The sequence below is a fragment of the Hyaena hyaena genome, unplaced genomic scaffold (genome assembly GCF_003009895.1).
Source record: "Hyaena hyaena isolate Hyena2069 unplaced genomic scaffold, ASM300989v1 scaffold_32, whole genome shotgun sequence".
NCBI classification, from domain to species: Eukaryota; Metazoa; Chordata; class Mammalia; order Carnivora; family Hyaenidae; genus Hyaena; species Hyaena hyaena.
The window spans coordinates 3,055,886-3,074,121 of record NW_024080663.1 but is presented as its reverse complement, the minus strand read 5'-3'; the positions used below and the strand labels follow the sequence as shown (position 1 = coordinate 3,074,121).

Genomic DNA, 18,236 nt, shown 5'->3' with positions numbered 1-18,236 from the left:
GTTTGGCTTGGATCGGGTTTTTTTTTGTTTGTTTGTTTGTTTTGTTTTTGCTGTTGTTGGTTTGTTTGAATGTGGGCTCTTCCACTGTAAAAAAAAAAATCTATTTTAATCTCTATTGAAGCATGCATTCATAAAGACAAAACTGACCCTATAAAGCATTACTGGGTACCTATCATATGAGCTATGATGCATCATGCTGCCTAACGCAGCCCTTCAGGGGGATGTTCCTTCCGGGGGACAGTGCCTTCCTGTGATATGCCCTGGGATGGTCCATATTTTAAGATTGCAGAGAAGATTTTTTTCAAAAAATTGACAGCATTTGTAGATTGGACCTTCTTGATATGTATGTAGATGGTTTTCCTGTGAGGAGATTCTACAGACTGGTTTGACTGAAAGGAAAGCATAACCTTATCCTTTAAAATTTTTTTTCCCTTCGTTTTATCCTTCTTTCTTGTGCTTTGTTTTTGCTCTTCTTCTTCTTCTTTTTTTTTGCTATAAGTATTTAGAAAATGATATTAAATAAAACTGCAATTAGAGAATATGAAAAATATCTTTAACTTGGTTGGTATGTTACTAAGAGAAAGTCTTTTGACTTTTTAAAAGTAAAATTTGCATATTTACAAGTTAATGCTTATTACTGAAGAAAATATTTATTTTAAAGTACTTTATTCTACAGAAAGGCAGAGAAGCAAGCAGCGTGATAAAGCCATTCATCATAGTCAGCTTCAAATTGGCAAAGCTCATGCCAAGCACAGGTTCTGTGGAAGATTTCATGGTCAATTAGGTAAATACACGTATAAAGTGGACCCAGCACTAAAGATCACGAAGCCAATTACTGATCATGTTTAATTTCACCCCCTTAAGTCCCAGAAGTAATTTTTCCCTCGCAGGTTTAAATATCCAAATAAAATGTACAATTTTCAAACATGATAGAAGGCTTTATAATATTTTATAATGTAGAGTCATTAGTATATAAGCACAGTTAGATTTAGTCTTCTATATTTCTGAGAGATTTTCAAGAAATCCCAGCTGAAGCTGTCTAGATTTGTTTTCATGACAGCATGATGAACATAAATGTACAATTTTAAGTGTGTATTTTTCTATTTGAAATACAAATTTCAGGCACATGGTTAGTTGTTTGCATTTGTGCAAGATTCAATTTATATTATAGAAAACGTGCTGACTACTGTTCCATTCAGGAGCATTCTGTCCTACCATTTTATGCACGTCTGTTTTCAAACTAGAATAGTATTAAATGAACCTTTTATATTTTAAATATTCAAGAGTTTTATATTCAAAATTTCTTCTTGCTGTCAAACTAGTTTGCCTAAAGGCAAGGTAAGATCCTGTTACACTCTCAAAGGTAGAATTAAATTTTATCATGGAATCCATCATAATATACAGTTTGCTTAATATGCAAATAAAGAGTATATGGATTCAAAGAATAAAGGGTTTTTAGGTAGTGTGTGAAATCCAAGGGACCACTTTTATAGAATAGATTCCTTTTAAATTTACATTTCCATCATTTTAATGAAAACACAGGGTAAACAAATTATAATAGAAATGTTTTAAGTTACCATTTTCCATTCAATTTTACTTCTACTGTGTTATTTTTCATGGCAGCTCTTTATTTAAAACTAATAAAAATGGAAGAGGAGAAATAAAATAAATATATACTAAAGAAATCATTACCTCAGCCATTTTGGAGAGTTCCATCCAGTCATTTTTGCTGTAACTGCACATGATGCTAGCAATCACAATCTTTAAGAAGAAAAGAAGGAAAGAATGGTTATGCTTTTGTACACAAGGGTACATTGATATTTACATATATATGTTTATAATGGTAAACTATATTATCAAAATGAGTTTTTGATCCACTGAAAGACAAATTATTAAAAAAACCCAGCAGAGTATTATGGTGAGGCAAAGGATGAGATTCTTGGCTTTGGACTTATGTTAGAGACTTTCTGTTTACTACGTCTGAATTCTTATGTAAGTTACTTAACTTCTCTGGTCCTGCACATTCTCAGTTTTCAAATGGAGAGAACAATGTGGACTTTGCCAACCTCAGAAAGTGATAGTAAGACTTACATAAATTTGTGCACGTGAGAGGGTTGTGTATATTACACAATGACATAGAAATGTTTATTAATATAAATTCTGCTATAGCTTAAAGTTTCAAGAGATGGAAAAGAAATAAATTAGTGTTTTCTTCAGTCATATCTTATTATAGCATGGATAATAATACCTTACATATTCACAATGCACTATAGCTTTAAACTTTGTTAAATGCTGATTATTTGACTATAGTCTTACAGTAGCCCTATAATAGAGGCTATATAGAGTAGTAGCTACTACTACCTGCTCTGAAGCCAGAATATCCGCATTAGAATCTGACTCTACCACTTACTGTGTGGCCTCGGGCATGTTATTTAGTTTCTTTATTGGTTTAACATGGATAATAGTAATACTTAGAAAAGTAATAATGGAAATTGCTAAAACTTATATAACTCTCATGATGTGCTAGGTACTGTTTAAATGGTTTTTACTTCATTCACTTAATTGTTCCCAACTCTATTTACCCCATTTTACAGAAGATGCTGAGAAGCTGAGATGTACAAGTTACATAGTTAGACTCAGACCCAGGCAGTTTGACTAAGAATCTGTGGTTTTAACCACTAGATTTTGCTGGCCCAAATTAAGCATTCAATACATGTCATTATTATTTTTTATTATTATTAACATTTAAAGACTGAGATTGAGCCACAAAGACTGTGTGCCAAGACTAAAGTTGCAGAGTCTAGTGGAAGAGTCCACTAAAAGTCACTATGCTCTCACCACACTCAGCTCTCTTAAATATGTCTAGAAAACAGAACAAAACAAAACAAATATATGCTGTAAAAGTCAGATGAATGCTTTCAACATCGAGAGAAACCGGAAGTAAGTTGGGAGCAGAAACCATGAAAACCATGGAGACAACAAGCCTGTCTATAACGCTGGGTTAATTTTTTTCTCTCCTGATAGACTATAATCTCTATGGGAGCTGGGACTGCTCTGTATCATTCATCATTTTACCTACAACACTCAGCATGGTGTTTGGCACACAATAAGACAACAAGGCTGGGTGAATAAATGAATGAGGTCACCAAAGGTTTAGGAGCAGGGAGTTGCTTTATCAGCTCATCCTTGTTTTAATTATTATTAATTTTTTAGATGTTTGTTTATTTATTTTGAGAGAGAAAACAGCTTGAGCAGAGGAGGGACAGAGTGAGAGAGACACACACACAGAATCTGAAGCAGGCTCCAAGCTGTCAACACAGATCCCAACACGGAGCTCAAACCCATGAACTATGAGATCATGACCTGAACTGAAGTTGGATGGTTAACCAACTAGCCACCCATGTGCCCCTATCAGATCATCCTTTTAAGATCAAGCAGAAATGAATATCTTGAGTCAGAGAAGGGAAAAAATAAACAACTGATGAAAAGTGTTGACAAATAATTATCACAAGTCAGAGTGAAGAGTGAGCAAGGCTGATCTGGGTGTTGGTTTTGGTGATAGAAAAAAAGGGTCAGATGTTAAAATACACAGAACTTCTGAACTAAACCGAGCAATTGAGAAAGAGGGATCAGAAGATCTGAGAGTCTGAATCTGAGTGACTGAGAAAATCTCAGAACGTTAGTCAGATAAAGGTAGGACAATGATGAGAAATAAGGACACCAGGTTCAGACAGATTCCTCCTAAGAGAAAGAATGAAATGAAGAAAAGTAAATGATAAACAGAGGAGAAAAATTAAGAATGACTAATTATTTTGGGGTAAGTTCAGGATTCAACATGTGTCCGGTGAGAATGCAGCTTTTAAGAATCTGGAGAAACAAATGTAAGAATGATGCATGGCCTTTTCTCTAATGGCTAAAAGAAAGGGAAAAGTCAAACTCCATGCTTGCCCATTTGCTAGCTAAAAAAGGGTCACCAGCATAACTTATGAACATTTAGTAAGAGATGTTCTTTCTGCCCTTTCCATGTGATCTAAGATCTCATGGATATTCTGCCTCACTTCTAGTTTGAAAACTAACCAGTAAGAAATACTACAGTGTACACCTGATCTTCTACCAGACTGATACCTCCTGGTGAGTATCCCCTGCATGAAAAAAAAGGGAGCCCATCTGAAAGGAAAATCAAATGGGGGCAGTTCAGACAGAGTTCTATTGTCCTCATTGGCTTCAAGGTCAAATGAAAAAAAAAAAAATCCCAAATTTTAAAAACAAAATAGTTAATAAAAAGTGATCAGAAATGGGCAGAGGCCCCAGGCTTGTTGCTAAAACTGTAAAGGCAGGGTTAGATCCAAAGATTCAAAACGAAAACCAGATTTTAGCATTACATACGAGTGCTTCTATGTCGAAAGTAATAAACAGTATACTAAAGTTTTTAGGCAGTTTTATTATTTAAATCAAGACATGACAAAAAACAAAAACAAAAACAAACATGCCTCCAAATATAACAACGTAATCCTCAAGTTCACATTCCTATTGAAATATGAAGTGGGTGCTAAATCAGTACGATGTCCTCTTCTCCCCTGGCCCTCCTAGGCTGCTGTGGAGGAAAACAGGGAAGGTTCTTGTCGTGGGCAGGACCCAGCGAGGCAGATAGGCTGACCAAAGGAATCCGCTGCCGGGGAAATAATGTTTTTAGCACTGACTAGTCAATGACTCGTAAATAACCATGTTTGCTAGCATTGACTAGTATATATGAAATATGGTCTCAACTAGTGTCTAACCTGGTTCCACTTTACTAAACGGCCACTTTAATTTTGACAAAGCTGTTATTGCTTCAAATATATATTGATTCTGCTGGGGTTGGTTAAAGTCATCATTTGCCTTATGGGTCCTGAGGATCATGGGAAGCCACAGTTGGGCTTGATGGAGAGAAATAAATATTACCCGGAGAATTGTCCTAAGCATCAAGAGCACTGGTGCCACCAAATGCCTGGGGATGTAGTGACTGGGCATGATTTGGCATGGGCTGTCATTGGGGAAGAGTGACCACAGGTGGGAGAGAAAGATTATGTTAAGCAGAGGTAGATTGTTTGTGTGTGTGCTCTAAGCAGTCAAGTACTACCTTGTTCTTCTTTCCTCATCTTCTGAAACAGGCTCTATGTTCTTGCTCAAAAAACATGGAGAAAGCATCTCCAACAGGACTGATTATAGTGATCTGCCACCCTACTTCCAAGGAAGTCCTGCACTGGAGCTGGGAAGGAAAACAATTCTTTTTCTCACTGGTCCCTAAACTAGAATGAAGTGTGTTCAGAGCTGCTGGTGACGATCGATCGACTGACTCTTCACTTAACCAATCCTGCCACCCCCACCCAAAGTTAGTTACACTAGGGAAAAATAAAGCAGAAACAGGAAAGTAAAGAATGTGTCATGGTAAGAAAACTATGCTACAGCGACTTTTAAGCCAGGTGTACCACTAACATATCTGTATGCATTAACTAATACCACTTTGTCTTAAGAAAATTCGACTTCTATTCTAGTTTCTTTCACTTACAGTTTTGACAATTATTACACGTAAAACTAAAATTTGCACTATTGAAATAACTTTGTAAACATTTTTTAACAGTCAAGTAAATTTACGGGAAAAATAATATGCATTATTTTTTTAATGTCAAATTGTCTTCATAGTCTAAATATTCTTAATCTAAAACCAAGTGATGTTTTGAAAAAATATATATTGACATCCTATTTCAGGAGAATAAAAATGACTCAAATCATTTTATTCTTTATTAAAAGATATCAGGATTTTTCAAAAAGTCAGCCTAAAAGATATTAACATTAAAATGACAGTGGGCATAATTTAATCTTTCTTTGATGGTTAGAAAGCCTTTCAGTGTTTTAATGTGCCTGGTTTTTAGGCAAGCAAGAAAGGACAGGGTTTTGGTTTTTTCCTATGAAAAAAGAGAATTCATGGATATTTTATACTGTGAAACATCATGCTATATTACTAGAAATAAATATTCAGTGAAACATTTTCTTAAAGTCAGGGTTACTTTTGCCTATATTTCACTTAATTATGCCATTTCTAGTGCTCCTTTTTATAACTCATATTTTAAAAAATATTGGATTAGTTTATACATAGCCAAATTTATACATAGACAAATGCTATGTAGTGTGTGAACTACAACCCACATTTTATGATACACAGTCTAGTGGGAAAGTCAAATAATATCAGTCAATTAATAAGCAAATTGAGAATGTACTGTGTGGTAGCCACCAAATGACATACAAAGGAATTTAAGACGTGACTTAGAGTCTTTTCTATTGAACACTCAATCAATATTTATTTTTCTTTAAGTTTGTTTATTCATTGAGAGAGAAAAGGAGAGAGAAAATTGGGGGGGGGGCAGAGAGAGAGGGAGAGAAAGAGAATCCCAAGCTTGCTCCACACTCTTACTGGAAAGCCCAATGCAGGGGGCTCACAAACCATGAGATCATGACCTGAAGCAAAGTCAGATGCCTAACTGACTGAGCCACCTAGGCACCCCAACTTATATTTTTTGAGCACATACTATGTACCAGTAACTGTTCTAACTCAGAAGTGATTTAAAAAATGAAAGAAGTTCTTGCCTTCCTGTAGCTTGCATTTTAGGGAGAGAAAATCAGAACAAATTAAAAAATTATTAGGACTATTTCCACATCAAGATTATTGTTAGAAAGGCATAACAGAGGACGGTAATGGAGAATCACTGGGGTACACAGTGCCTCCATCAGATGATGGTCAGTAAAAGGCTGTGTGAATTGAGACATGATAGATAAGAAGGTCCCTTACACTGAAGAATGGGATGGGGAACTGGATGACAACTGGCATTCTAAGTAGAGGAAAGTACATGTGCAAAGACACTGAGGTGGGAATGAACATGGCATATTTAAGAAAAAGAGAAGGCTGTGCGGGTGGAGTTTCATGATAGGGCAAGAAGAATTTAAGAGGAAACGAGAGAAGCAGGCAGTGGTCATATCTCCATAAGCTGAACCCTGTGGGAGTTGGGTTTTGTTATAGGTGCAATGGAGACTAGTGAAAGGTTTAAAGGACGGTGATAAAATAATCTGATCTACATTTTCAAAAAATATGTTTCATTAATTTATAGGGAAGGGAATGAAGTGTTTTAGGATGAAAGCAGAGTCCAGTAAGGTTGAAATAATGCGGCTTGCATATTATCCTTTGGGATGTAGTGAAGTGGACAGTTCTGAACTACAACCAACAAGACTGTTGGGTGGTTAGATTTAGGAGATGAGAGAAAAGGAGAGATTGAGGATGATCCCTAGATTATTGGCTTGAGCTACTGAGTGGAATGTAGACAGTTTACTGAGATGGAAAAAGGCCTAGTAAAATAACTAGTGGGGGAGTACTAGGAGGTTCAGTTTTAATAACTTACACATAAAATGTCTAGTAAGCGTCCCATTAATGAGGACATAAACTGTGTCACTGTATACATGAGTCTAGAATTCACTAAAGAAGTTAGGGATGAAGTTGTACATATTAGGAATGTTGACATATAACAGTATCTGTTACATATAACAGTCATATAATGTTGACATATAAAAGTTGACATATAAAGCTACCTGGTTATGTGACTTCAAAGGGAAGAGAATAAAATACAGAAAAAGGAAGGGCCTGGGATGCCATCTAAGAATGTGAGTTCACAAATGCCAAGACAGGGAAGCGTTCCAGAAAGTAAAGAGCAATCCACTCTGGTGAATACATCTAAGGGTTTGTATAAGAGAATACAGAATTGTCCATGAGGTTAGGCAATACAAAAACCATACGTAACCTTCACAAAAAAATGGTTTCAGTGAAGCAGTGGGGACAGTCGTCACACTGGAAAAATCTGAGTGAATAGAATATAAAGAAGTGGAGAGAAGTGATACACAAATCTCTCCCAAGGGTTCGGTGGGCTAGCTAAAGATAGATGAGACAGCACATGAATGATCATGGAAGATCTAGTGAGAGATGTTTTTTCTTCATGGGCCATATTTGAGTATGTTTTTATGCTGGTGGAAATAAACTGAAAAGGAGGAAAAAGCTGTTGAGAAGGCAAGAGGTGATGATGAATTCTTCACATAAGTAGAAGTAGTCTTTGATAGGAGTAGAGGCACTGTTTCCAGTTTAATGGGGTGGAAGAGAAGAGTAGCGAGAGAAACAAGAGGTATAATGCAATTGCATTTACAGACTTGGTGTGGAAAAGGTGAAATTATCCTTTCTGGTATGCACATTTTCTTAAGTAGTAGACGAGGTCTTCTGACAGGAAACAGAATGAGGGACAGAGGTTTAGAAATATGAGGGAAAGGGGCACCTGGTTGGCTCAGTTGTTAAGTGTCCAACTTTGGCTCATGGTTCGTGAGTTCAAGCCCTGGGTAAGGCTCTGTGCTGACAGAGCTCATTCCACACAAAACAACAAAACAAAACAAAACGAAACAAAACGTTAAATGACTTCTACTGTCATCCTTCCTAACTTTTAAATTAAAGATTCACAATTCATGATTAAATTATGTTTTAAAATTATATTTCCTTTATGGAAAAAACAAGAATGATTTTATTTAGCAATTTTTATTCAAACTGAATCACCATAAAGTTTGTACATCAGAAATTAAGGTGAAGAAAAACAAAACATCTAATTGGTTACAAGCTGGCTATCTTCCCAAATTCCTTTTAACTTGATGTGTATGCTCAAAACATAGGTCGGCAACACTGTTTTTGGTATTCTATAACTATGCTATGAACTACATTGGAAACTCAGTCAACAATCCAGCTGCATGACAACTTAAATTTTTTAGTAGGGAAAAACTGAAAAGTGACAAAGGTGAACAACTGTAAATTACAAGTAGCTGACTTGGGTTTTGTCAAACAATTTAACAAAATTATCCCTAACACTACAGGGATTATATCAAGGAGGAAAAATAATGGGACAGTTGTGATTTTCAAAGACACTTAAAGTAAGAAAATATGTTTATTAAATATTAATTAACTGTACAACATTCAAATTTTAAATGCTCTTTATACTGCAGTACAAATATAGAGGAAGTGAGATTGGTACAATTTTACTGAAATGTACACATTGAGAGTAGAACATTAAAAGCGAAGCTTTTCTCACATTTTAGATGGGCCTTGCTTACTTGATGTTTGCAGATAAAAATTATATTCTTAAAGTTGTCTTTTTATATTGTTTAAAAATGCATCATTTTCTTTGTTTATTTTGGGACTAACAAACGTGCTGTTTACACAACTATTCCTAACACAGAAATGTCATATTGCAAGTTAAACAATATGCACATAGTTTCCATAGAAAATCAGACGTTTTGCACTAAAACAGGAAAAACAACAACACTGCATACTATTCAGAAACTATAGTAAAGGCTGCTGTTTTCTCTCCTTTTGATTACTTCTTTAAATATTTTATGTAGTTTCTGTCCCTACTTTGTCTAAGAAGTTATCTCCCCAAGGTCATCAGTGACCTTGGCAAATATATTAGATAACTTTACAGCCCGAATTGTTCCTGGAACTCTCTTCAGCACTTCAGTACAGTTCAGACACTGAACTGTCTCCAGCTTACTGAAACCCTCTTCCATATGAGCTTCGGAGGTACCTCCTTTCCTTACTTTTATTTTTGTCGTTCCTTCTCAGGCTCTTCTATCTCTGGCCACTTTTTACACGTTGATGTCCCCAGGGTCTACTCCTGGTCCTCTTCGTATTGCTTCATACACATTTCTTTGGATAGCACATTCACAACAATTTCAGATCATATCTGTATGTAGAAAATTATAAAGTGTACACCTCCAACCTATGTCTTTCTCCCAAGTTCAAGAACAATATATCCAACTACCTTCTAACCCCCAGATTCAATTTACCCAAAACCAAACTCTGTTCTGAATTTGGTCATTTCATGTTAAATATACTCCACCCTTTCATCCCAAGTGAGAAAACTAGATTTCCTCTCATCGCCTACACCCAGTTATTCACCAAGTACTCTCTAGTCCACTGGTTCTTAGACTTGGCTAAATATTGAAATCCCCTCCAGAGTAAGGAAAAAACAAAAAACCCTAAGGATTCTAGGATTTGTATGTAGTTAGGCCCAGGCATCAGGGTTTTTCAAAGATCTCCAGGTATTTCTAATGCACAGGAAAGTTTGAGAAGCACTGCTCTAGTTTACTTACTAATGATCCCTTGTAAGTATTCCTGATTCTTCATCATGACTGTTTTAGTTAAGATCCTTGCCACTGTTACCTGGATTACTGAAGTAGCTTTCTTATTAGTCTCCCTCTCTCTCTTTCCAGCCTATGCTATCTGGCAGATCCTTCTAAAGAAACAAAACTGATGATACCACACTTCTTTTTCAAATCCAACTTCAGGATAAAATCCAATTCTGTAATAAGCTGTACAAGATCACAATGCTACTTTTGCTCCAACCACATTGAATTACTTTCCTTCCTGAATGTAAGATGTATTCTGCATTCTCCTGACCATATGTCTATTCCTTTTGTCTGAATGAATAAGGAATGGTCCCTGTGCTCTAGGAGCATATGGTATAATAAAGCAGACATATGTAAATTGATAGAAAAATAATTACAGTGTATGAATGAGGATATAATGACAGAAGAAAGGAAAGGGTGATTATTTGTACCTGTGTGAAACAGGGAAGATATCCTAGAAAAGCAACTCCTACTAGACTCTGAAATCATCCATGGATGTTTATTAGACACTGATTAGAAATAAAAGAGGCAAGAGTACTCCAGGTGGAGTGAACAGCAGAAGCAAAGGCATGGATGCTGTGTTTAAGAAATATGCTGTTTAAGGAATCTCAAGTAGTTCAATTTAGTGTTGAGAGAAATGAATGGGTATACTTCATGGGCAATGGAGCTGGGTGCATTGGTAGAAACCAGTTTTACCCATGCAGGGGTCTGAAACTATGGTCCCTAACCAGTTGGGCATTTGGATTTGAATTTTAGATTATTCTATCCAGTAACTTTCTGTTCCTCATTTGGACATTACCTTCTCTACGAAGACTTCCCTGTGTATTCTTCCCCTCCTTGACTGGGTCAGGCGACCCTCTTTGGAGATCCCATGACATCCTTTGCATTTCTCTGTTATTATATTGTATTAAGTTGTCATTTGTGTGTTTTTCAAAAGATAACTGAAGTTTTGGGGATAGGGCTTTTTTTTTTCATAACTGTATTTCCAGCACATAATATTATACCTTATACATAACTGGGATTCAATAAATATTAGCTTCAAAGGAATGATGGAATAGGTAGCTAATAAAAGGAATTCCCAGTAATGTACATTTTTATCACTAATCCCAATATGTAAATGTTAGCAAATTTCTACATTCTATAGAGAGAATTAGAAAGACAGATAGGTGGTACCAGGTAAGAGGTTCAAAAACCTCTCAGAATTTATAAAGTATATTTCATATCAAAGAATAGTAATCCATTATATTTATTTATATATTTAAACTTACTTCACATTGTCACATACACTATCTCATTTATTCCCCCTAATAATTATGAATTTTGAAAACTTTATACTGAGAATAATGAGAGCAGATCATTTATTTTACCAGGGTCAAGTTAATCAATAGCAGAAGCAAGGATTAAGTTCAGGTCTTTTGCCTCCAAGTTCCTCTCTACTACATTAAGATTTACCATATTGATTTCCTATCCTTTCAATTTACATTAGAGATTTCAGCTGATTTTGCATCCTCAACCCTCTTGTGGTAGAGTATTCGAAAAAACAAAAAGAAGTGTTCTTCTCCCTGTATTCATGCCCCTTTGCAATGTACTGTGCAGCTACTCCCATCTTATGGGGAATTTATTTACCCGTTACTGGAATATGGACTGACTTTGTGACTTGTTTTGATCAACAGAACATGGCAGAAGTGACGTTGTGCCAGTATCAGACCAAAGCTTGTGAAGAGGCCTTGTCCTTTTTTGCCTACTCTGTTGAACTCCTGCCTGGCCAGGTGATCAAGCTGGCATAGCCTTCTGTAGGATCGGAGCACATGAGACAAGGATGAACCATCTAACTGAGACCATCTGAGACCAGCCAGCCCCAGCCTACCTGGAAATTGACTACAGATAAAGTGAGATGAGCTGAGACAAGAAGAGCCATCCAGCTTAGCACAGCCCAACTTGCTAACATGCAGAATTCTGAACTAAATTAATAGTTGTTCTAATCCACTAAATTTGGGGTGAAGCACATGCTGTGTACTTGTGTGTGCCAAATACTGCGTTAAGTATTTCACGTGTATATCTCTAATCCTTAGGACAACATAACAAAATAGAAATTATCATCCCTATTTCACAGATAGGGGAAAAATTTATTTCAAGAAGTTAAATAACTATTCATGTTTTTCAGCTAAGAGTAAATACAAATCTTGAATTGTCTGGCTATAATATTTTTTCTCTGAATCCTTTTTCTGTGCTCCTTAATCATACATTTATAGAAAGCCTTGTGGGTTTATTCCTACACATGGCAGATTTTATTCAATGCATGGCAATTTTTATTACTTTCATTCTCAGAGGCTAACCTCATTTTGATGTTCTTGGCCAATAGGTTATTTTACTGCAACTCCAAAACTACCATCTAAGCTAGACAGGAAGATAGAACTGCCTAGGAAATCAAAAAGTCAGAGGGAAGACCAAGTGAGCAAGACCTAATGAGTGTTTCACTGTTCCTACCACTTAAACATAGTAAGGAATAGAGATAGGGTAGTACCAGCTCTTTAAAACCTGGCCCTAAATCCACTGCTATCCTGCATTTTGACACACCATAATGAACCCCCTATCTATACTGCCCACCAGATATCCTTTTAGATTTCCATTCTTTTTCCTATGTTGGTCTCTCTTCTTAACAGTAACACCCTATTCCTATGACAGTATATCTCCTATTCATTCTTTAAAGTCTAACTCAGAGCTCATTCCTACTATACCACCTTCAATAATCTCAGGATAAGATCACTGTTTTCATTGGGTATTAGGGTGTGGTGTACCTACTTCTATCTCTGTTTCTGTCACAATGCATCACAGATGTGTTTTTATTTATAATAGCCACTGGCTTCTCTTACTCCATTCAGTGGGAAAATATAATTTTTATTCACCTTTGTTTTCCCTTTTGAAAATTTATTTATTGATTTTGAGAGAGAGGGGAGGGGCAGAAAGAGAGGGAGAGAGAGGATCCCAAGCAGGCTCTGTCTGCACTCTCAAGTACAGAGTCCAAACCAGGGCTCAAACCCACTAACCATGAGATCATGACCTGAGCCAAAATCAAGAGTAGGATGTGTAATCAACTGAGCCAGCCAGGTGCCCCTCATCTTTGTTTTCTTATCATTTGGTTCAGCATTGCATAGCACTTAATGCACTTTATTTATTTATTTAAAAGAAATTTTCTTTATAAATAAAAACAGTCAGACGCCCAACTGACTGAGCCACCCAGGCACCCCTCACTTAACGCACCTAAAGTAAATATCTATAGAACGAAGGATGGTCTCATTATTATTATTAATTTTTAAAAATTTTCTGGTTCAGGGGCCCTGGGTAGCTCAGTCAGTTAAGCATCTAATTTTGGTTCAGGTCATGATCTTGTGGTTCATGGGTTTGAGCCCTGAATCAGGCTCTGTGATGATAGATCAGAGCCTGGAGCCTGCTTCAGAGTCTGTGTCTCCCTCTCTCTCCACCCCACCCCTGCTGATGCTCTGTCTTTCTCTGCCTCTCAAAAATAAATAAATGTTTAAAAAACTAAAAAAATATTTCTGGCTCATCCCTGTAAAGATTATTGCACTTACTGTAATCATGGAGAAAAAGCACATATATGAATGAAATTACCATGACTACCATGTATTTTTATAACTATAAGCCATTTATTGTCATCATAGCATGACTTTGGCACTGACTTTAAGATGATTAACTGGATTTAAGTTATTCTATCACTGTTGATCCTTCACTGAGGTTGCAGTAAGTCAACTGAAACCATGAGATTTGAATTCACTGTACCCAAAAAAAAGGCATGTTTCTTACACAAAACCTGTGTATGAGATTTGATTTCACTTTCACTTAAAGGTCATGATACATTGCCTGTTTTAATGTGGTTCATTCTGGAATACCGCCTTTCAAAGGCACGTAAAAGAGCTGATTTGAAACATTTTATAAAGCATCTATATTCCAATTTTAAACATTTTCTATTTAGAGGCTATAACAAATATGCATTTAATTAACTGCTTTTATAAATTAATAAGACTAATAATTAATACAGTGCTAATATGTGATATAGAAATTTGAAAAAAAAGGAGGTTAAAAAGAAAGTAATGAAAACTCTCAGGATAATTACATGGAATGATGCACTGCATTAAATAGTTTGGGCACCCCTTCCAGTACGATACATGTAGCACATGGGTGTTGTAAAGATTATTGAAACATTTTCTGAAAAGACTTTAAATTCCCAAATGAAAATTTTATGTAAATACTAAGTGTTATTGTAATTATTTTATGAGATGTAGCTCTTTTGCTCTCATTAACTATGATTGCATGTTTAATGCACATTCAATTAGATAATTCTGTTGTGTGAGTTAGTGGTATTGTCTCTTAAGTACTGGATGGTAAGCTTCTGGAGGACATAGGCTGTGTCTTCTGTCTCAGCATATATCCCTGTGGGGTGGGATTGCCTGTTGTGTTTACCAAAGTACTTGACACATGTCCGGGGCTCACTAAATAACTGAATAAGAAATATGTAAGTGTTGATGTGCAATATATGCTAAATGCAATGCTTTTAAGAAGTCAAGGACTTCTAAAAACACACAACTTACTCTTTTCCAAATACATGTTATTTCACAGAAATTCTATAGGCTGGCTTAAATTCAATTCACCATAGGACATGCTGCATAGTGTTGGAAGACTGTGTCCTGGCTGCGTCCTCAACATTGCACATTCTTTCCCAGGCATCCCCAGGCACTTTCCCATGCTTCCTTGCAGTTTCTGCTCAAATGTCGTTGCCTCAGTGACACTCTATTTAAGATTCCAAACCATCCCCTTCCAGCCCTACTTTCTTTTCCATGGAACTTTTTATTATATCATTTTCTTATTTACTATATTTAATGCCTTTCCCCCCTCTGCTGGAATGTAAACTCCACCAGGGTAAGAATTGTTATTTTGGACACAAAACAGTGCTGGGAGGAGATGTGTATAGGAGATGTCCCATACATGTGAAGTGAATGATCAAATACCAACATATTATTTAATTGTCTTTCTGCATGAACTACCTGATCTATAAAATGGGAATGATTTGGTTTGCCACACTTATTCCATAGTGATTATTTGAGAATTACATGGTATTATGTATCTGACATTACTTTTCAATGAAATTCAATGATAATTTTTATGACTAAGAGAATAATGTCATATTCAGATTTGCCATTTTCCACAATTTAGAGTGCAAACAATGACATTTTGAAATGGCGCAATACTTTGGTTTTACGTATCCACAGATAAGACTTTAAAAATATGTCATTGGAAAGGGTAGAAAGCATTATCTTTATATGTTCCTTTGATCTTTCTATAGTGTCACATTGTGGGCATTTTATATTTGTAAATTAATGTATTTTTTTAAAAAATGAGTGGATCCACAGAATAAAATTTCATGGATAGATTCACATTATTTAATAACTATTTGTAGATTTCACTAACATGGCAGGAAATTCACTCATGTCTATGATACCTTTTTATTAAATTATGTTTCTTAGCTCACAATGCTTTATTAGAATTGAGATTAAAATTTTTTCCCTGTTTACCCAGAAAAAAATTCTAAGAAGTGTGAACCCAAACAGGTGTATTTCCCTGATTTGACAGACCCAAAGAGAGCCACTATTCTAAAGAGATGCCATGTGAAGGACTGAGTCACATACTAGGACCAGCTGCAATGCTGGGTGAACAAGGACTGGGTAATGGGGTGGGAGTTAGGTATCATACCCTTTACCTGAGAGGCCTAAAGGCATGCATTCTCAACTGCAAACCTTTAAGCTTTTCTTACAGCCAATGTTATGCATGAGACCTAAGTATTTCCATTTCACCTGTCTCTCTCTTATGCATTTCTGTAAATACTCATCACCTTTCTCCCCCTGAGCCCACCTCCTTCAGCAGAGAAGGACTGAGGGAACTAACAATCCTGTGTTCTCTTCTTACACAAATGATCCCATTTTCACTTTTTTTTCTGCTCTTCTTCTTCCACTTCAACATGTCCCGTCACCACTAATTCCTTCATCTCCATCTGACCTTTCCATACAGGGAGCAGAGTATGGACTCATGTGCTTCCACCTCCTACATTTTCAGCTGCCACATCTGCCAACAATGGGCATCTTGGTAAACAGCAATAGAAACAAAACCTCGAACATGTTTTGCTTTTCAGGATAATGATTGCTGATACTCAATTAATAAAACATTCATTGTATCACTGAATATCGATAAATTATTCCCTTGCCTTAATGTGCTGTTGACACTTAAGAATCAGCCAAAGATGTTTCACACACTTTGTAAATATCTTAAGATTTCATCTATATTCCATATTTCAGTTCAAAATGTTCCTTCCCAGAAGCTTGGCATACTGATTTACAATAAAAATAATGACAGGACCTTTTTCAAAGTGATTGGAATCTTTCTGGTATAAACTTTATACAGCATAATGAATGGGTTGGCATTTGGTCCTTATTTGCATACTATAAAAATAAAACAGAATGTACAACAAAGTCCCTGTTAAATTCACATTACCTGTTAAATGAAGATACTCAAAAGGCATTGTAATCTAATTAAAATCAAGAAATGGTATTCAAGCCTACTTATATACTTCTAAAATAACACATATGCACTAATATTTGCAATGCATGCTAAGGGTATACACCTCATTAATCACATTGGAAAAAAAATTCCCGAATTTCTTTGCTCTAATTAGTCATTTCATAAATTTTTTCTAATACTAATATTAGCTATTTCAAATGCTGGGCTAAAGTCACTTTCCTCTATAGTCAATGCATTAGCAATTCTAATGCAAAGCAAATTCTGAAGGATCTTTGCAGAGTTTAAAATATGGTGTTTTTCACAATAATATATGGAAAATTTAAAAATGAGAAAGTTCTTTTTCTTTTAAATGTTCCTTTTTCTCATTGTTCATACTTTTCAGCTTGCTCATGAATGCACAGATGTTGATATCAATGCTGCTTTTAAGGAACAACAATGAGGTGTTTGTTTTGTAATCTTTTCCTCCTGTCTCCCACATATAATTACATGATCTCTGAAACTTTCAAAACACATAGGAGAAAAGTAGCCTTTTAAAATGAAGTAATTGTATGGCTGGGTTGGTAGTCCTCTAAATTAAAGGTAGGTTATACATTTTTCTTACTATATAGGATTTGCCAATTTTAAAGTTTCTTTAAGAATATATATTTATAAGCATACTTTTGTCTTAGGAATTACTGTACACAGATATACCCAAGAATTGGAAAGGAGGTATAAGACTGCAATTTGGGCTCATCAAATGCTTTTCTGTTTTAATAATTTCTCTATATTTTCAAAACATATAAAAAGCATAGCAGTGATTGTTTTAATTACTTAGAATAAGGCAAGGAACAGCCTCTAGAATAATTCAATTTAAAAGACAAAGTCTGGTTCAGAACCTTTTGAATTATTTACAACCACTGCTGATTGTTCTACCATTTAACGAAGGAAAAGAGAGGTATCCTACCCTCCCCCACCAAACAAGTCCTCATAGTAGAATACTATAAAAGCTTGTGATGAAGATTTTAGTCTCAAATGCAGCCCATGTCCCCACATGTCTCATAAATTCTTCTAATGTATTTTCACTTGCATGATCGTGAATGCCTATTCAGTGAAAAGGTTTACCATATGCTACATTTTTCAACTACCAAGAACAAAGGGCAAATGGTTCCTGGCCTTGTGTTTGGAACAAAAAAGTATAAAAGCAAAACAAAAAGCTCTTACATTTTTCCTAAATAAAAGAATGAATGCAGATTGTAAAGACCCAGTGGAAGCTTCTTTTGGCACCATGCTGTTCATTCTTGAGACAAAAAGTATTCAATGACGGACAGATAGGAAGAAAGAGAGATACAAATGTAGTAGTCTTCTTGTGCCATCTGATCCATCTTCTTAGTAAAAAACTTTTTGCTACAGTATAGCATAAAAGGTTT

General features: G+C 35.7%; 1 protein-coding gene across 1 annotated transcript in view; it reads right to left on the bottom strand.

The window, feature by feature from the left end:
* The window catches only part of DPYD (dihydropyrimidine dehydrogenase), an 821,052-nt gene that overhangs the window by 277,244 nt on the left and 525,572 nt on the right, over positions 1 to 18,236 (bottom strand). The window contains exon 15 of the mRNA XM_039228461.1: positions 1,693 to 1,761. Within this exon, the coding sequence (XP_039084392.1) occupies positions 1,693 to 1,761 (69 nt within the window). The remainder of the gene's footprint in view (positions 1 to 1,692; positions 1,762 to 18,236) is intronic.